Genomic DNA, 19,863 nt, shown 5'->3' with positions numbered 1-19,863 from the left:
GATGGAATCTTTTCTCTTCTGGCTGCTTCCTTTGGGCCTTCCTTTTTGGATCTTTAGCTGACTCTACTCTATTACTCCAAGAGACCCCTGGCCAGGTACTCATAAAGGACTCCAACCTTGGAAAAGGAGGGTTATGCCTCACTTCTGCAGAGGTAGGGGATAGCTCAGTGGTCAGAATGGCAGGGGTCTCTTGGGGCATCCCTCTATGTTTCCCCAGCCCTCTCAGGCACAGCCCAGCTTTGATGCTGCACAGGCATTCTAGGCAACAGCTAGCACCAATGTCATAAAAAGATAATTCTTGCTCTAGTCAGAGATAAGCGAAGCTATAATACTCCACAAGTATGCATGTGCCCAAGTGCATGCATACACATGCACAGTACTTAGACTCTAGGTCTTCTGCCACCTTTCTGGGCCATAAATGAGGATAAGCAGTTCAGTTCCTCTGTGTCAGAACCATCTGTCTTAACTGGAGCTTGCATCCAGGGAAAGGTAAAGGGGAGGGGGCCCAGGGGGCATGAGATGTGACTGAGTCAGGCTTTGCCCATTGCCAAGTCAGGTGTGGATGCAGTAGTGCTAGCCTGGATCCCTGGTCACATAGCCTCACACACCATGGCTAACTGTAAATACTATTTTTAACCTCTGTGAAAACAAACTGCTTCAGAGGATGAACCTACAGCTGCATTCTCTACAAACCTGTTTCCTGGGTGGAACGACTGAGGCCTGAAGGGACATAGCTCTGGAAAACAGAGGGAGGAGGCCCAGAGCTCAGGACTGGGGGAGGGAGAGGATCTGCCCTGCCCCAGGTCAGAATTTCCAGACCCAGGCCAATGGCAATTGGTGGCTGGCTCTACCTAGGACTGTCCTCTGTGGCTGCATGGCAGCTCTGGGCCTGGGGGCCTCATAGAGTCCCCCTCCCAAGCCACATGCCCCTGAAGCCCAGAACCAGCATCTCACTCCTCCCTTCTTTTTTCCCCACCTAAGAAGTGGAAGGTAGAACTGGTCTATAGTTTATATTTCTTATGTATCTACTCCACGTCCAGGCCTATTTTCAATTTGTCCTTACAGTACACACAGCTCTGTGTCCACTACTATGTGCTCAGTCCCACATCGGAGATGTCCTCACTGTGTTATTGGCACTGTGCTGTGTCCCTAACACACTTTATCTTATAAATACCACTTGGCTGGCCCTGTGGCCTAGTCCTGTGCCCTGTGCTCTGCACCCTTAATAGCCAAGGTGAAGCTGACACAATGTGACAAGAGCTAGAACATTCTGACTTGAGGATTCTGAGCAAACTCCCTACCATCACCCTTACCACCCCATCCCCACCCCAGTGGGATACTGATCCTGGGCTTCAGGGACATGTGACTCTGGGGAGGGGGCTCTATGAGGCACAGGCAGAGGAGAACCATCTGGAGCAGCAGAGACTGCCAAGGAACTGTTGTCCCTAGAGCTGGAGCTGAGGAACATACAGGAGGGGAGTTTGGGTTTGAGCCTGGGCCTCTCACCCTCTTCTGTCTCCTAGCACTAAATGGTGAAGGGGCTTTGCCATCTTCCCAAAGGGCCCAGTGCCAGGGGCTTCCTCAGAGTCTCCCCTGCCTACCTTTCTCCCCTGGTTTTACACAGGCCCCCTCTGGAGCACTGCCTTCACTCTGGAGTTGGTCTGAGCAGAGTGGTCACTCACTGGTAAGGGGAGAGGAGGCTGACCTATAGTTGGCCAACTTCACTGAGGTCCCTGGGTTTCTCTGCCTTCCAAGGTCCCTAGGGCAGGCCTCCCATTCCTCAAAGGGTGGGGCCCCTGACTTCTCACACTGTCACCTCCCAGGTCACTGGGGGCTGTGATGTGTGGGGTTGCCGTGACAATGAAGTGGGGGCAGGGCACCTAGGGCATGGAGCAGGACTATGGAAGCCACCAAGAAGGTGGGGGGCCCTGATCCATCGGGCCCCCAGGGCCACCCCTCAGCCTGCAGCCAGCAGCTGAGGGGTGGCCTCAGAGGGTCCCAGGGACCATGGATAAACTCAGGATCCCTATACTTCAAGCAGGGGTTGTCATTTTCTTCTGAGGCCACCACTGATGCAGCTTGTGGCCCAGCCTCCCAGGCCCACATCCCTGAGCCCATTCATCAGCAACTCCAGGACCCTGCTCAGGTTAGCTCCAGGTGCCGCTATATGCAGAACTCTCAGGATGCTCTGAGACTCTCCTCTACTGGCCCGTTTTCAAGTCCCATTGTAGCAGCCCAACAGCATCTTGTCATGGACGACGGGACCCTGAACCGACCAGCGTGCACACGTGTTAATGGCACCAATGATGTGACCCAGTATGGACCCTGCCGTCCCCGGCTTCAGGTGCAGGTTGGAAGGGAGGGCAAGGCTCCAGCTAAAGTCCTGATAGGCTGGGGCAAAGGTCCCTGCAACACAGACCAGATGGCCCCTTTGGGCACCAGGAAGAGTCGGTGGCTACCTTACTTTGTCTCAGCAAAGGACAGTACAGCTGAAGGCCAAGGTTCTCTTCTGGCTCCAGCACAGGCTCCAGCACAGGCTCCAGCACAGGCTCCAGCCCAAGATCAGGGACAGAGAAATGACCCAGGTTCGGTTCAGGCTCCTGCCCCAGCTAAAACTTCTTCTTTGCTGTCACTGACTCCTTCAACTCCAGCTCAGGCTACAAATCCAGTTCTGGATGCGACCCCAAAGCCTGCAGCAGCTGAACCTTATACCTATACCCTTGATCACTTGACTAACAACATTGCAGTCACCAAAGACTTATCTCAAGACCTCCTCCTCAGGAGGTGTGGCAATCAGTGGTCAATCCTCTTGGAATCTTCTAAAACTGCCCCATCCTGCCAGGACAAAGTCCAACTTAAAGCGGAGCTTCCTACTGCAGCACCTACTTCAGAAGTGTTCCCAGACCATGCCCAGGAGCACAAGATTGCCAGAAGGCAGGTGCCACCTGAGCAACCTGAAAACCCAGTGGAGAAACCCATAGTCTATACCTCCAGGCCAGGCAGCCCAAAACCATGTCCAGAGCCCCCAGCTACCCCCAGTTTCAAGAAGAGAAACCAGGATGTCAGCAGCTCTCAGCCTGACAAGCAGCCCCCGAATGTTTGCAACAACTGCTCCTGTGTGCCACAGTCTGCATACCAAGTAAACTGCCACAAGCAGTCCACACCCCAACTTCCCAGGGAAGCCATGCACATCCCTGCTTCTAGTGTCCCGACCTGCAAGCTCCAGGAAGCTGTGGAAGACCAAGTGCTGGTGTTCGATATGGCCACAGGCAACACCAGGGTAGGGCTACTGTGCCATGATCCTATGGGCTCACGGGCAGTGCTGGTGGGCCTTGTGCCCAGTCATCCATCCCTCTATGTCCCTGAAAATATACTATCCACCCGGTCATTGGTCAGACCCAACCTCTCCCCTACCAGCAATCACTCCAGCTTCTGGTCCACCACACCCATGCTGTCCAGCCCTGTACCCTCCAGCCTCTCATCTGGCAGCTACCGAGAGGTGGCCCTGGTTCCCAAGGAGGCCAGGCTCAATCTGGAGTCACGGGACTCTCCTGGAATTGAGACACCTGTGAGAGTTGGGATATTCACTGGGCCTGTTCCACTGGAGACACCGCTCCAATTTGGTGAGAGGATACGGCCCCATGTTCCTGATCCTGGCTGGTCCAAACCTGATGCTGAAAAAAATGAACCTAGTCATACCATCTGGATGTTAGAGTCCTCCAGGATGCCAGATACCTCCGTGATCCAGACCAAGAAACTGCAGTGGATGAACTCAGAGCCTGCTTCATCTGTCGACATGCAGGTGGTGCCCAAACCTCTACTCCAAGAGGATGTAGGCAGCCATCCAGAGAAAGAAGTCATTACTGCTCATCCTGATAAACCTCAGACCAAAGATGCTGGGCAGGTCCCCCTCACTGGTCAGAGCTTCCTCAATGGGCAGAACCTCCTTGCAAGGCAGCTACCTATAGCTGAGGAGAGTTCTCAACTTGGTCAGCCTCCCTCTTCTAAGCAGCTCTCCATTACTGGTCAGCTTCCTTTCACTGGGCAGAACCCTCTTATCAATCAGTTTTCTCTCACTGGGCAGGTACCTTTCACCAGGAAGCCCCCTACCACCACCAAAGATCCCACCCTCCCAAAAGGACCCCTCACCTCTGGAGAGACTTGCCAGGTCTCTACCCAGGAAAGTGAGCCCTTGGACCTGCCTACCCATGTAGAGGTACTTCGAGTGCCCTTGGTCCCAGAAGAAAACTGTAGCTTTAGGAATAGAGAGATGGTTGGTATTGGTAGTGCTCAAAGCCCCAGTATGCATCAGCTCTCATCGTGGCAACCTGGCAGCTCCCCCAGGGGCCATGAGGAACACCTTTCTCTGATTGCATTTACCACACCTGGCACTGGCTGTAAAGTCTTGCCTGTGGCCATGGTGGACACTGAATCCCAGAGTGGGAACCAGTTCAAGCTGACAGCTGAGGACATTACACACTCATCAGTGGTCACACACCTTGGCCTGCTCCGTGGGGCCTGCTATGAGCTGGTGTCTACCATGGATGCTCTGTCTGGGCGGTCACCAGTTCTCTGCCGCCACTCTTCAAGCCCCTACCAGAACATGGCAGCTGTAGTGATTGATACAGGCACAGGATTCACCAAATGTGGTTTGGCTGGTGAGGACCATGTCCTCAGTGTGGTACCTTCACAAGTCCAGCTGCTGCAGCACCCAGCCCAGGGCCAACCCCGGTATGCAGTGCCCGAAAACCAAGAAGGCTCCTATCCTGTACTGAATAGGGGTGTGGTCTCTGATTGGGATGCACTAGAGGTGCTGTGGCAGCACCTGTTCTATTGCAGGCTAGGGGTACAGCCTGAGGAGTTGGCTGTGCTTGTGGCTGACTCCCCCATCTCACCACGCACTAACCGAGAAAAGGTGGCAGAAATACTCTTTGAACGTTTCCATGTGCCAGCCATGCAGACAGTGCATCAGGCCCTGCTGGCACTCTATGCTTATGGACGTACCACTGGGCTGGTACTGGGGAGTGGCCATGGCACCTCCTATGTGGCACCCATCCTCACTGGGGATCTGGCACCACTCGACACCTACCGGCTGGATGTGGCTGGTGCTGACCTCACTGACTACTTGGCTCAGTTGCTGCTGGCAGGTGGCCGTTCACCACTTAAGGCGGGGTTCGTCAACCAAATTAAAGAAGCTTGCTGCTATGTGGCCATGGACATGGCAACTGAGATGGCCCGCACCCAGACACAAGCCCAGGTGGACTTTGTGCTCCCAGACAAGCAGATTATCACACTGGGTTCTGAGCGCTTCTGTTGCCCCGAGGCTCTCTTCCAGCCTAACCTGCTAGGTGTTAACCAGCCAGGACTTCCACAGCTGGCCCTGCTAAGCATCAGCCGACTAGAGGCCAAGCAGCAGAAGCAACTGCTGGCCAATGTGGTGCTGGATGGAGGCAGCACCCTAGTGAGTGGCTTCCCTGAGCGCTTAAGACAGGAGCTGGGCCCTGGTGCCACTGTGCTCGGCTCTCCGCACCGTGCAGTTGCTGCCTGGCTTGGGGGCTCCATCATGGCATGCCGGGACTCCTTCCAGAGCCTATGGCTCAGCCGCCGTGAGTACGAGGAGGAGGGCCCATGGGCTATCTACAAGTACCAGCTGTGAACATATAAAGTTCTGGTTCTGCTTGCTTTAAGCAATGTTGCATGTTTCAGGCATAGGGTAGGGTGGGGGAAAAGGAATTCTGGCACATGCTCAGGAATGGGGGCCTGCACTCTGGCACTCCATGGGACCTGGCAACCTGCCCTTTCTGGAGAGCCTTGAGGCCCCTTGACTGGCATTGACTGTGATCTGGCTTGACCTTCACTGTACCCCAAAGGCACCACAGAGAGTGGCTGCTGTGGGTTTTGCCCCGTTGCCCTGACGACAAGTGTAATTACCCTTGATTGCCAGCTAGTTGCCATGGCAATTTAAACATAATGTAATAACCCACACAGCCTGGTGTGAGTCATGAGGTGGGGGATGGGGGTCATCCCCCTCCCCTAACTCCAGATGAAAAGACTGCTTGCCTTCCCACATCTTGGACCCTCTTTGGGGGGCAAAAGACAGCAACATGGACAATGGTTGGAAAATTCTAAAGATGACTGAGGATATGGGCGTTGACCCTAAAGGAGGGACCTTGTCACAGTCTGACCTTCTCAGAGGAGCTGGTCTGGTACCACAGGAACCTCTTGAGTTTGAACCTTGGTTGGAGCTTTATGCTGGGTTTGGCCAGTCAGAGAATGAGGGCATGGGAGTACTGGCCTTTCATACACAGGGTAGGAAGTAGAGAGGGCCAATAAGTCCTGGATCCTAGATGGGAGGCACAATTTGAGATGGGGAGAGAGGCACTGACCTGCTCTGTAGGCTCTGTGGATTCTGAGGCTCATGTATTCTCCTGTCCCTCTGATTTGCTAGCTTTGGTGAAAGCCAGAATTTTGGACTCCTTCTTTTCCCTAGCCTCCCACTCCAGGCAACTCCTGCTTACAGGGTGCCCAGAGTACAGTTTTCAAGAGGGTTCTCCCAGAAGTCACTGGGCAATGACCGTACCAACTACCTCTGCTCTTGTTTCAAATTCTGTCCTATGCTGAAAGGCTTCCTACTGTCCCTGTTGTTAGTGGGTAGCTAGAAGACATGTCTGTTGACATTGCTTGGCTCTGAATAGGGAGAATAGGAACAAAGACTGGGGTTGACCCAGTGCATGGTCCAGAGTTGAGTGAATGACAGTGGTTTTAGTATCCCCTGTCCAGAGGCCACTGCAGGTTGAAGCCAAAACATTAAACTTGTTCCTACCTTTCATGGCTAGAGGCTGAGAGACAAGCCATGTCTTCAGGTTGCTTTCTACAAATGACAAAGACTTAACCACCCTCACATATACCTGAAAGTAAGGAGCTTCCCTGGTAGGGAGCTTGGAAGCAATGATCTATGGTTGTCATAGACCGGGCCCACTCCTGGGCATGGTACAACCCCTTCCTCTGTTCTGCTCCCACAGCCTGATTTGGCCTGAGATTTGTATCAGGCAGAAAGAGAACCCACAGCTCTAGGGACTAACTACAGTATTCACATACACGTGCCAGCAAGCACTCCCAAGTGCATACAGAATACAGACACACGTGCCCCTGGACACCACTACACACACTGTGCTGTTGCCATCTCTCTCAGCATAAAAGAACACACAACACATGTGTGCACACATGCATTGCCACGTGCTCTCACTCACATGCACACAATGTGTGCACAGGGCCAAGAAGAGATGGAGTACTGCCAGCATCAGGCAAAGCTCTAGGGAGTCACCCATTCCCCTGCCTATAAATTCCCATTTCAGCTTCTTGTTGGTCCCATGCCTGGAAAGCCATGATTCTTGGGAAAGACAGAAAATGTGTATGACACTTGGGGTCAGCATGTCATGACTTGGCCACCACATACAACTCAGAGTCCCATCGTTTTAAAGATAGTGAGCAGATGGCAGGAAGGACTCAGTGCCAGGCCATTCAGTCATTCATTCTGCAGACATTAGCTGAGCATACTGAGATGATAGTCTCTGTCTTGCTCGTGCCTGGCTTGCCAGGAGATTCCTACCCAGCAGTGTTGTACATGTCGTGACAGCAACCACCCAGAATTTAGGGAGCACAGAGGTGGTGCCACAGTCTGGCCTGCAGGAGGTGAATCAAAGCTAGGGAAAGATGTTAAGGGCCCCTCAATACCCCACCTGGAGGAATATACAGTGTCCTTGGTTGAGGTAGTCATTTTCCAGGCTAGTTTTCCAACTCCAGCTCCAGACCCAATTTCCTTCACTTAGATTCTCCTGTTATCAGTCATGGATAGCCATGCAGAGGAACCTCACTCAACATTCTGCCTCTACCCCTGAGGTCAGGACCAGATGGCTTACTGGAATAGGTGGGGTGTTAGAGCCCAGCTTCAGATACTGAAAGGCTTAAAAGTCTGGCGTACAGATACTGGGATGGTCCTCAGGGCTTGTGAGGGGAATGCAGCATGTAACTGGTTCCATGTACAAAGGATGAAGATGAGGTCAAGGACTTCTTTCAAATCTTCCTAGCAGTTCTGAACTTCCTTCTTCCAAAGTCCAGGCTTCGTGGGATAACTTGGTGCCACAGTTCTCCTGTGACCCCATACCCCAGCTCAGGCCACCTACATGAGGTTGTTCATGAAGGGTTTGGGCGTGATTACACTGGGAAGAAAACAGTCCACACCATGTCATAGGTGACTTTTATAGGTTGGAAAATTCAACACCATACAAGAGGAAGCAGACTGGGCCAGCAACCCTGGCTGTTATTTCTGGGAAAGACGTCTGCCTTGTGGGTGAGGACGGTTGGCACCCTTGTTGCATTACCCTCTGACCACTTGCACATACACACACCCTTGAGTGTTTACTACTCCTAGGTAGGGGGATGCTCTAGCAATTACTCAGCTGGTTCTTCTAAGTGGATCCCGCCCTTTGGATCGGGTTTGGGGAACTGGGCAAAGCCCTGGTCCCGGAGAGACCACTGTCAAGTACTAAAGCTAAGGGACATCAGTGAAGGTCCAGGATTTAGGCTTTCCTCCAATTCCCCACTCCCTACCACCTACATTGGGCCCAGGAAGGCCCCTCCCGCCCCTCCGGCCCCTCCGGCCCCTGTTGCCGGATGGGTCTGAAGTCCAAGATCCTAAGTGAACCGCTGAGAGCCTGGCTGGGGGTCACCAGCTTCGCCCCTCCAACCCGCTAGTGCCCTCCCGCGAGTGGGATTCCAGGGTTGGGGCGGGCCCAGCTAGGAGGCCCCGCCCCCGGCCCGCCCCCGGCCCGGGGTGCGAATCCACTGCCGGCTAGCGGCTGGCGATGCTGGAGGTTCGCAAGCCCAAGCGGCTGCAGCTGGCGCCGCGTCTGCCCCGCGTGCCCCAAGCGGATTCTACCCGCCACACTCTGAGTCCTTGGCGCCCTGCTGAGCCCGCGGTTGCTTCCTCCCCGTGACAACCAGAGCTGCAGGTGCGGGTCAGGGCGGGCTGGGCCCCCGGGTGGGGGGCGTCTCCTGGACGCATGTTGGGGGCCCTGGGGGATTGTTTCCCTGACTAGAGGTTTCCAGCGCAGAGTGCGTGGGGGGCGCCGCGAGGGCTTGGGGTCCCAGCGGGGGCACAGCGCGCGGGCTCTGCAGATCTGGGGGGTGGCGTGCAGGGTCGGGTCGAAGTTCCCTATTACCTCGGACGGCTCCGGGGGTCCCGGGGGAAGCCTTTGCGGTTCCGAATTATGAAAACATTAACCCTCGAAGAATCGTGATGCCCCTTGAAGGTAGGGGCCAGGGGCTGAGCCGTCTTCCTCGCTCCCAGAGACGCTTCCAGCCCCTCCCAACTGCCCCCAGGCCCCCACCCTCGGGCTTAGCAGTCACTAATTTCCATGACAACGGAGATTTCTTTATGGGCGACACCCGAAGGGGGCTGGGCGGGGCTGCTGCGGGGTTGGGGGAGGAGGCTCCAAGCTCCTGGGGACCAGCAGCCCCCCAGCAAAGTTCCAGCTTCCAAGCCTTCGCGAGAGGACCAACCCGGGTGTGGGGGGGTCCAAAGCAAGGACCCACGTGCGCGGTGGGGGTGCCGGGCGCACATGTTCCTGCTGGGAGGTGCGGGGCTTGATGCTCACACGTGTGCCTCCCGCATGTGTGTTGCTGTGCGAGCGGGGGCGAGCTAGCAGCACTGGGGAAGGGGGTCAGGGTGGCACCATGGTGGGGAGCAGGGCCCCTGACTGTGAGTAACGGGGGAGGGGGGTGGGCAGTTTAAGCTGAGCTTCTGCCTTTCCCAACTTGAACTATCTGGCAGAGACCCTGGGCTCTTGAGACTCAACCCCCCCATCCCATCTCCCCACCACACCACCAACTGCTTTTATCTGCACACCCCAGGCAGAGCCTGCACCACCAGGTTCCTTCCTAGTGAACAGGACCCTCTGCCCTTCACCAAAACCTCTGAGTCTGTACTAGTGTAACCTGTTCTGCACCTCCCCTACCCCCTAAACCCAGGCTTTGAGCCCCCCAGAACCTTTAGAGACCTGGTGCTTTACCCTCCTCCCCTTAGTGTTGATTCCTGCCATCTCAAGTGGCTTCTGGGCCTCAATTTTCTCACTGGGAAATTAGTGTCTCCACTCTTTTCAGAGTTGGGCTGGACTCCAAGGTGGGGCGGGGTCTCCCTTTCTTGTAGATCATTTGGTGTGAACCCCCAGGTTCCCTAGGCTGGCTTTACATATCTGCTGCTGGCCCTCATCTCTAGCCCCATGCTCTGGTCTTCACTGTCAGACAGTTGGGCAGTCCTCTGCCTTGGGAGAAGGCCAGAGTCTATGACTCTCTGTTTAGAGAAATTGAGGCATGGGGCACAGAGGTGTTGTGCAATTGTTATCCTGTTTCTGGGTTGCCTACAGTGCTGTTTCTGGTCCTCCTGACTAGATCCACCAGGGGGTTGGTGACAGATGAAGCTGAACTGCAAGAGGGGCCCCGGGGAGAGGCCTGGAGAGGACAGCAAGATGGGGGTTGGGGAGCTGGCTGGGTGTGTCTAGCTCAGAGGAAGAATTGTAAAGGGAAACATCCAGGTCTTCAAGCTTCTTTTCCATTCCCTCAGTCTTGTGTCTTCAACATATTGGACTTCCTTTACCTGAGCAGCCATAAGGACAAGGAGAGTTTGGGGAACTGTCCTGGCTGGGAAACTGCAACAGCTGACCTTTTCCCCACCAGGATGCCCCAAGAATCTGGCCTTTTTGTCTGAGGGATATGGGAAAGTTCAGTCTTGAAGATCCAGATGCCAGGGGTAGCCAGGATCCAGAGGTTCATAGCACATGGCCATGGAGGCCTCAGGGTACTTCTGGGCACCTCAGGTCCTCTCAGAACCTCTTCCCTACCTTCCCTTTCCTCCTCCTGTGTCTATGTCCCTTTTACTCTGTCGCCTTCTTGCTCCTCTTTCATCACAAGTTCTGCTTTTGTCTGTGCCTTTGACCCTTCACCACCTCTTTTCTAGTCTCTCAGTTCCCCCACTTCCCTTTCTTCAATAAGGACCAGGGTTACAGAACCCATGGGGAAGGAGCTAGGTCCAAGTGTCAGGGAATTCTTGAAGAAGGAACTGGCTAACATCTCTCCCTTCCCCCTCTCCTTGTTTAAAAACTTCCATCACCATAGCAACCCTTTACTCTAGTGCCTTCCTCTGCATTTCCCCTCCTCCAACCAAAGGAAAGTAGGGCCTCCAGTGAATTCTCTTTCAGGGGTTCAAAGATTGGAGTCCCGGGTCCTAGGGTGGGGGTGGTAGTGCAGTTGGCTTTTGGTTCTGCCTGCATATTGAGGGCTGAATTTTCTGTAGGTAGCACTGGACTGCATGCCAGGAGTTGGGGAGGACCCCCCTCTTCCATATTCCCTCATTAGATGGGGAGAGTCAGCCCCAGGAACTGTTGACCGTGGCTCAACTGTACCCAGCCAGGGTAGCCCATGCCCAGGTTCCTGAAGCAGTCCTGATACCAGACCCTGTGAGGAGGTCTCTACCTAGTCTTGTGACTGAGCCTAGCTGTGAGTTAGAAAGGGCTTGGGCCTGGGCAAGTTCATTGCAGCAGGAAACCCAGCCCTATTCCCTGAGAGGGGAGGGGAAGGGGTGCCTGCAGGCTGATGTTCACAGCTGCCACTAAATTGGGAGGTGTTGCCTACAGTCTTTGGGAGACAGCTGGAGGCCTCCTGAACCCCTCCTGGCCTTCACATTTACTGCAAGCTCTAGAGCCCCACATGGTAAGGGGCCAGAACAGCAAGCAGGAAACTCCTGGTTATGGCTATGAAAGTTGGGTCCTAAAACCAAGCTGATCCCATGTAGAAGGGAAAGGACCCTGATTATGGGGCCTCTTGGCCTGTTTTTTACTTGGGCATCCAAGTGACTATTTGAGATGCAGTAGAGCCCCTGTGGAACCTATTACTAGGGTACCAAGGGAAAGAGGCTCCCTCAGGGTTCCCTGAAGCTCAATTCCCTGAGTACAATGGTCAGGTCCAGGGGAGCAGGCAGTAACTGGGGAGTACTAGGTCCTCAGACTCCCTGAGAGCCAGCTGGAGGGCAGTGGCAGCACCAGCCTCTGCACTCCCCTCAAGCTCCCTTTGGCAGCCCCAGGTACACACTGTATTTCTCCTGCAGAGAATGGAGGGAGCCAAGTCTCCAAGGAAATGGATGCTGTGGAGCTACTGTGCCTTCCATAGGCTAATGTGGGTCTGAGTTAAGGAAGAACCAGGTCTTGTGTTGTTGGAAGCAGAGCTCTCCATCGATGGGCCTAGGCAATGGTGGTAATAAATGCAAACTCCTTGGTGGCTCCTTTAGCTTTGGGGCCAGGGTCCATCTTTTTGCAAACTGATGCCAGGGGCTTGGTGCACACAACCTGCAGCCTCCCAGGGACTAGCAATGTTACTGGTAGCCTAGCCCAAGGACACTGGCTGGATTTGGGTGTCCACCTATGCAAGAAATAGGCAAAAAATGGAAAAAGGAAATATGAACTTTTTGAACAGTTTGATCAAATCTGGGAGAAGGACCTAGATTGCTTCTCCCCATCCTGCAGAAGTAGTTATAACTTATGGGAACAAAAGCAGGTGATGTACCTATGCATTTGTTAGCCTGTGGTAGGCCTGAGTGGGTAATCTCCAGCTCCTATCTTCTTTGGTACCTATCAATGTGTGTGTGTGTGTGTGTGTGTGTGTGTGTTGGGGAGCAGGGATCACAGCTCTTTATCTTCCATCTTTCAACAGGAGGAAGTTCCTCTTAATTCAGAGGGGGCCCCCAAATTCAGTCTGTTTCAGCAGTGGGTAGCAGATGGCAGAGTGGGTGGAATGGAAGGGATGAAGGTGCTAATTGGAAACATGGCCCCCCTTTCTCCTCTCTTCACCCTGGAGCCTAGTCTAGGAGCACAGTGAGTTCAATTAGATTGGTAAGGATAGTAATAATTGGCTGAGATCAGGGCAGCCATAGTAGGGGAGAGACAGATCTGTTCTTGTCCCAGCATTGAGTCTGTAGGACATGGCTCCAGGCTGATGTTGCTATAAATTTTCCTTGGTGGAGAAAGAGCCCAAGACCAGCCCTCGGTGGGCATGAGTGCATATGCATAACCAAAAGCTGGGACCCGAATCAGGCATACACAAAATCTCCCACCACACCACACTAGCAGAGACGGGAGCTGTTGGAATGGAGCTGGGCGGAGATTGGAGAAGGTACCTCAGAGAAGGGCCATTTTGCATCTGATCGTGGAGCATCAGAATTGTTTTAGACAATCTGTTGCAGAGACAACCTTAATGTTGGAAATCACAATAAGATAATTCAGCTCTGGTCTAGCACCTTGCTCATGTGAAGACTGCTCCACAGGGAAGCCAAAATGGGCAGCACCCTTGCCAATGCCCACTTTCCTACCATTGAGTAGACACAGTAGAGCTGGCAAGTCACCTGTTGTTGGACATTTAGGTAGTTGCTTCTTTTTTTAACATTATAAATAACTCTGCAGTGACAAATAAGATTCTAATGGGAGGCTCTGGGGGAAGGGCATTTTTCTCAGAGCAAACTCTAAGCAAAGCAATGGAGCTGGGATGCAGGTCCCTCACAACCCTCCTGGGAGAACTGCAGGCTGAGCTGCCATCTTTCTGCCTAGTGCAGAGCCCTCAGATTCCAGGCTGGGAGGGCAATTGCTGCCTGTTAGAGTGGATAAGGTCTAATGGAGGTCCCCTCCCCCAGATGTTATAGTGTGGAGATGGATGGCCAGCAGTGGTAGGTGGCTGTGCCTCTCTGCTCCCAGCTGTAAGAATGGGATTCCAGCCAAATGCTCCTCCTCAACAGATGTAGGAGCAGGGCTGTGACCATGGTGGTGGCAAAGACATGTAGTCAGCAATGATCTTCAAAGCCTCTCTTGTTTGCCTCTCTGGTGCTTCACTAGATGGCTTAAACTCTGACTTGAATCATGCTGACAAAATACGTTTGTATTCCCTGAGCCCAAGCAACCCAGATGAATTAGTATTGGAATTTGCTCCCTAATACCGAGGGCACGTTTGAGGGAGGACCTCCAGGGCTCTAGCCCCTAGGAATTGGGGCTGGTTTATGCCTGGGACAAGTGAGTAGCAGTCAGGTCCTGTTTGGGTCCTGGGCTTTCACTCCTGCTGTCAGAATCCTCTTGCTAAGCTGCAGCCCCCTAGAAATGGCTTCCTCCCTTTACCATTATCCTGGGGTTTTGAGTGCTTTCAGGCAGGGAAGCATGTAGGTACCGATGGCCCCAGCCACACCCTGCACACAGCAAGTGCTATTGTGTGGAGGGAGCACATACACACTCAGCAGAAGCAGAGAAGTTCCAGGGCACCCTCAGTAGAACCTGCTGTAGGCCCAGGCTCACACTGACCAGGTATCATGGAGGTTCTGGGGACAGGTCTGTGAAGGTCCTCTACCTCTGAACAAGGACTGAAAGTATCTTTTCCTCTGGGTGCTAGAACCAGCCACCCAGCACAACAGATGAAGACTGAATCACTGGCCGGGCATGGTGGTGCACGCCTATAATCCCAGTGGCTTGGGACGCTGAGACAGGAGGATTGCGAGTTCAAAACCAGCTTCAGCAAAAGTGAGATGCTAAGCAACTCAGTGAGACCCTATCTCTAAATAAAATACAAAATAGGACTGGCTCAGTGGTTGAGTGCCTCTGAGTTCAATCCCTGGTAACAAAACAAAACAAAACAAAAGATTGGGCCATAACTGACAGTTGCAGACCTGAGGGGCACCATACCCCAGGTTCAAGAGCACCTGAAATGTACTAAGCCAGTTATATCTGGTCTGGGGCCTCATTTCTGGACCTGATGCCGGGTCCCTAGAGGCCCAGCAGTGTAGTAAGTGCTAGGCAGCTTTGTCCTGCTTTTGCTCACCATTACCCCTGAATATGTCCTGACCAATCCTTCCCCTCCAAGCCTAGCCAAATTCTGCCTTTCCACCCAGATGGAGCTTCTCCCTCAGAAGAGTAACCAAAGCACTGTGCCTGAATGCAATACTTACTAAAGCAATCAAGGCCATCAGAGTAAAAATTCTAACAGAAAACAATAAAAAGTGTTACTGTTGATTGTCCTACTCCTTCAATATCTAATTCTTGCCTCAAAGAGAACTCTTATTTCCTTTGGTGTCCTTCCAAAGTTCTTTTTTGGTATCCTTCCCAATTTTGAAGAGGTTTGTGAAAGTATACCAGTATGAACTTTAAAATATTTACCTAAATAGCAGCACCCTTTACCCATCATTCTCTCCCTTTTTTACTGGACAACTGTCCTACAGCAGCACACTATTCTTAATAGGTACCAAGTGTTCTTCAGTGTGGATGGCTCCCAGTTTTATTAACACTTTTTTATTGTGAAGTATAATAAAAATCTAGGAATATGCTCCAAGCATGTACATCTTTACAAATTATTATAAAGCACAAACCTGTGTAACTACTACTAAGGTTCAGAAACAAGCCCTCTACCTGGCTGTGGTGGCACATGCTTGTAATCCAAGATACTCAGGAGGCTGAGGCGTGATGATTACAAATTTGAGGACAGCCTGGACAAGACCCTGTCTCAAAAAATGAGGGCTGGGAAAGTAGTTTAGTGATAGTATGCCCTGGGTTCAATCCCCAGCACCACATGCACGAAAGAAGTCTCAACATGTCCTGACTCAGTCACCATCCCTCCTTTCTCTTAGAAGGAACCATTATCTGATTCAAAGGTGCTTATTTTCTAGCTTTTCATTATAGTGCATTTGTATCCCTGAACAGTATGAATTGTTTTTGAGCTCTGTGGCAATAGAATCATACTGTGCATATTCTTTTGTACCCTTTCTCACTCAGCACTATAAGATTTACTGGTTCCAAATAGCTGTAGCTCCTTTATTTTCACTGCAGTATAATGTTCCATTATGTGACTTTACAACAATATATCCTGCTCGTGGTGGATATTTGAGCTGTTTCCAGTTTTTGGCAATTATGAATATGGCTGCTTTGAGCATTCTGTACAAGTGTTCTGCACAAATGTATGTGTTTGTGTAGGGCAGATGTTTATGAGTATTTCAGACATGTTTGTTTGACCAAACTGTTTTTTGAAGGAGAGAGTTGCCCTCTACCAGCAGTGCTCATGTTGTCTACATCTTTGCCAACATTTGCTATCTCTAGATCTTCAGAGATGAATATCTGGTGAATGGGTGGTTATAGTCCCTTCATCAGTAAAATGGCTAAAATTGATTTTTATTTATTATTTTTTGTGGTATGGGGATTAAATCTGGTGGCACCCTACTACTGAGCTACATCCATTGCTCTTTTTTTTATTAATTTTTTTTTCAATACTAGGAATCAAACCCAAGGCCTTGCACATGCCAGGCAAGCACTCTGTCAGTAAGCTAGTTCTTATTTTTTATTTTGAGACAGGATCTAAGTTGCCCAGGCTGGCCTTGAACTTGTAATTCTCCTGTCTCAAACTCCCAAATAGCTAGAATTACAGGTGGGTGCCACCTGCTTACTAAAATAGCTAAAATTTAAAGAAATTGTTTGATAAGTCTTCTCAAGTGTATATTATGTAAAACTATTCCCTGATATATCAGTATAATACATTTATAGTTCTGGCAGTCAAACTGAGTGACTGGATATATGGCCAGAAAACAGGGTATGTCTCAGCCTGCTTACCCTTGAACCCCTTCTGGTGCCCTGGCTTGGTCTGAGCTGGGTTGGGGTCTCTCAAAGGCAGATCCCATGTGGGAGAAGTGGAGAGTGGTATAGCTGAGCTAGATCCCAATCCTGCCCACAGCTTAGAGCCTGGCAATGCCGTTTGGGTGTGTGACTCTGGGCGACAAGAAGAACTATAATCAGCCATCGGAGGTGACTGACAGATATGATTTGGGACAGGTCATCAAGACGTGAGTGCTGGTCCTGATGGGCAAAGATGGGTGGGTGGGCAAACAGAGGGGGAGTGGAGTGTACCCTACACTAAGGCCAGGACTGAGTGGAGGACCTGCCTACTACAGCGAGGAGTTCTGTGAAATCTTTCGGGCCAAGGACAAGAACACAGGCAAGCTGCACACCTGCAAGAAGTTTCAGAAGCGGGATGGCCGCAAGGTGCGGAAGGCAGCCAAGAATGAGATTGGCATCCTTAAGATGTGAGTTGAGGCCTGGGGGTAGGGTGGGATAGGAGATAAGAGGGAAGGGCTTAGAGGGAAGGTAGACTCAGGCAGTACCAGCCTCTGGCCAGTCAGTGCCCTGTGGCTGCTACAGTGACCAGGGCCTCTCCCAAGGTTTCACCCAGTTCTAACTACTGACTTTTCCCTTTCACCAGGGTGAAGCATCCCAACATCCTGCAACTGGTAGATGTATTTGTGACCCGCAAAGAATACTTCATCTTCCTGGAGCTGTGAGTGTGGGTCTGGAGTCCCAGGATTCCCTAATCCCCAGGGCCTTTATTTGTCCTACCCTTAGCAACTAAGGAAAGATCCCTTTCTGAACCCTTGGGGTTCTAAGTCCCTCTGCCTTGCCCAGTCAGCCACTTGGTGAAGGGAGACCTCCCAAACACTCCTGCCCCATCCCTAATCTTGTGCACGCCGGGCTCAGGGGCTGGTGTCCCTCAGGGCCACGGGGAGGGAGGTGTTTGACTGGATCCTGGACCAGGGCTACTACTCGGAACGAGACACGAGCAACGTGGTGCGGCAGGTCCTGGAGGCTGTGGCCTACTTGCACTCACTCAAGATTGTGCACAGGAACCTCAAGGTGAGATAAGGTCCAGAATCACTGGGTCAGTTGGCAGCCAGGCTGGGGCCAGAGTGGAATGGAAAGCATTTGGGGGCATTGGTTCAGACTTTGAAGCCCTCATGGTATCTTCTTCTGCCCACCCATATGACATATGTGGCTGGAGCAGCTGGAGAACCTGGTTTATTACAACCGACTGAAGAACTCAAAGATTGTCATCAGTGACTTCCACCTGGCTAAGCTAGAGAATGGCCTCATCAAGGAGCCCTGTGGGACCCCTGAGTATCTAGGCAAGCAGGGATGGGGCAAGGGCAGGTTCGGGGGCGGGGTCAACCTTTAGGGAATCACTTTGGGTAGGGGGATGTCCGTATTCCAGGTAGTGGTTGTGGATGGTACTGCACTTGGCCAGGCCTGATACTGACTAGCATTTGGATACTGTGTTTGTAGCCCCGGAGGTGGTAGGCCGGCAACGGTATGGACGCCCTGTGGACTGCTGGGCCATTGGTGTCATCATGTATATCCTGTGAGTGGATAGGTAGACAAGCAGGCTTGTAGCTGGGTGGGGTGAAGGCCTTGTCTGGCTATCTTGGGTGACTCTGCTCCCATGCAGGCTTTCAGGTAACCCCCCCTTCTATGAGGAGGTAGAAGAAGACGACTATGAGAACCATGACAAGAATCTGTTCCGAAAGATCCTGGCTGGCGACTATGAGTTTGACTCTCCATACTGGGATGATATTTCTCAGGCAGGTGAGGAGGTGCTCAGTATGTGGGTAGAGTATAGGGCAGTGGGAAGGGAGGCGCTGCTCTCAGCTTCTCTGCTGGATTCTGCTCCTGCCTCCCAGCCCATTTATCACCTCTAGACATGGGTGCCCATGCGTAGCTCCTCCCTGGCTTTGTCCCCAGCCAAAGACCTGGTCACAAGGCTGATGGAGGTGGAGCAAGACCAGCGGATCACTGCAGAAGAGGCTATCTCCCATGAATGGTGAGCAAGGCCCAGGGGAGAACTGCAGGAGGAGAGGCCAGGGTTCTCTTGACCTCTATTCCTCTCACACCTAAATGCCCCCATCCCTGAGGCCTTGGCCAGAGCTCTGGCCAACCCACTGGCTTTGCTTGTTAGTCTTGGATCCTATAGTGGGAGGGCTGGACAGAATCTCCCCAAAGGCCCATATCCCTCAGATCCAGATGTACTCGTACCCTTCCCAGGATTTCTGGCAATGCTGCTTCTGATAAAAATATCAAGGATGGTGTCTGTGCCCAGATTGAAAAGAACTTTGCCAGGGCCAAGTGGAAGGTAAGTTTTGATGATTTTTTTTCTTGGCCCAGTCCTAAGTTCTCCTTCTGATACCAGTTTCTTGCCCACACCATACCTCTGCAACCATACACAAGCTTTCCTAAGGTCGTTATGAATGACTGTCATTACCTTAAGAAGGAGTACTGAGCAGCTGGCCTTAGGTGGTCAGAGGCAGCTGAGGCACCATGGAATGGGCTGGCTTTGGCAATTGCCAAGGAATGGATCCAGCCAGCCTCACCCTGAGCTTCTCTCCACTGTCCTTTCAGAAAGCTGTCCGAGTGACCACCCTCATGAAACGGCTCCGGGCACCAGAGCAGTCTGGCACAGCTGCAGCCCAGTCTGGCTCAGCCACAGACACTGCCACTCCTGGGGCTGCAGGTGGAGCTGCAGCTGCAGTTGCAAGTGGATCTGCCACAGCGGGTGATGCTGCATGTGCTACAAAGAGTGAAAATGTGGCCTCTGCAGACCGTAGTGCCACCCCAGCCACAGATGGCAGCACTACCCCAGCCACTGATGGCAGCGTCACCCCAGCCACTGATGGGAGCATCACCCCAGCCACTGATGGAAGTGTCACCCCAGCCACTGACAGGAGTGCTACTCCAGCCACTGATGGGAGAGCCACACCAGCCACAGAAGAGAGCATGGTGCCCACCACCCAAAGCAGTGCCATACCAGCTGCCAAGGCAGCTGCCACCCCTGAGCCGGCTATGGCCCAGCCGGACAGCACATCCCTAGAGGGTGCCACAGGCCAGGCTCTACCCTCTAGTAAAGAAGGAGCTACTGGCTATGCCCAGGAGTCTCCAAGGGAGGAGACCAGCTGAGTGGGCAGCCTGGTGGGGA

General features: G+C 52.6%; 2 protein-coding genes across 2 annotated transcripts; both read left to right on the top strand.

The window, feature by feature from the left end:
* Positions 1-1,280: 1,280 nt before the first annotated feature.
* Positions 1,281-5,656, top strand: LOC306670659 (uncharacterized protein; the record flags this gene model as incomplete). Its single annotated transcript, XM_079155460.1, has 1 exon — positions 1,281-5,656. Exon 1 carries the CDS (start codon positions 1,901-1,903, stop codon positions 5,654-5,656), a length of 3,756 nt encoding a protein of 1,251 aa, XP_079011586.1. The 5' UTR covers positions 1,281-1,900.
* A 3,184-nt stretch (positions 5,657-8,840) lies between these two features.
* CAMKV (CaM kinase like vesicle associated) lies at positions 8,841-19,863 on the top strand. The gene is made up of 11 exons (XM_079155563.1): positions 8,841-9,011; positions 16,801-16,909; positions 17,018-17,149; positions 17,326-17,400; positions 17,615-17,753; positions 17,902-18,022; positions 18,180-18,255; positions 18,343-18,479; positions 18,636-18,714; positions 18,936-19,023; positions 19,290-19,863. The coding sequence occupies exons 2-11, from the start codon at positions 16,815-16,817 to the stop codon at positions 19,842-19,844; spliced, it is 1,497 nt and encodes a 498-aa protein (XP_079011689.1). The 5' UTR covers positions 8,841-9,011; positions 16,801-16,814; the 3' UTR covers positions 19,845-19,863.

Source organism: Sciurus vulgaris, assembly GCF_902686455.1.
Source record: "Sciurus vulgaris genome assembly, chromosome: 10".
NCBI lineage: Eukaryota > Metazoa > Chordata > Mammalia > Rodentia > Sciuridae > Sciurus > Sciurus vulgaris.
The sequence above is the reverse complement of the archived record's forward strand: the minus strand, read 5'-3'. Positions and strand labels throughout refer to the sequence as shown.

What these genes read in the sequence shown, in the direction of transcription:
- CAMKV (XM_079155563.1), top strand. Translation starts at nt 16,815, where the DNA reads ATGCCGTTTGGGTGTGTGACTCTGGGCGACAAGAAGAACTATAATCAG. An exon ending in TACTTCATCTTCCTGGAGCT is followed by an intron (nt 17,401 to 17,614) that starts GTGAGTGTGGGT and finishes GGTGTCCCTCAG; the next exon opens with GGCCACGGGGAGGGAGGTGT. An exon ending in GAGGCTATCTCCCATGAATG is followed by an intron (nt 18,715 to 18,935) that starts GTGAGCAAGGCC and finishes TACCCTTCCCAG; the next exon opens with GATTTCTGGCAATGCTGCTT.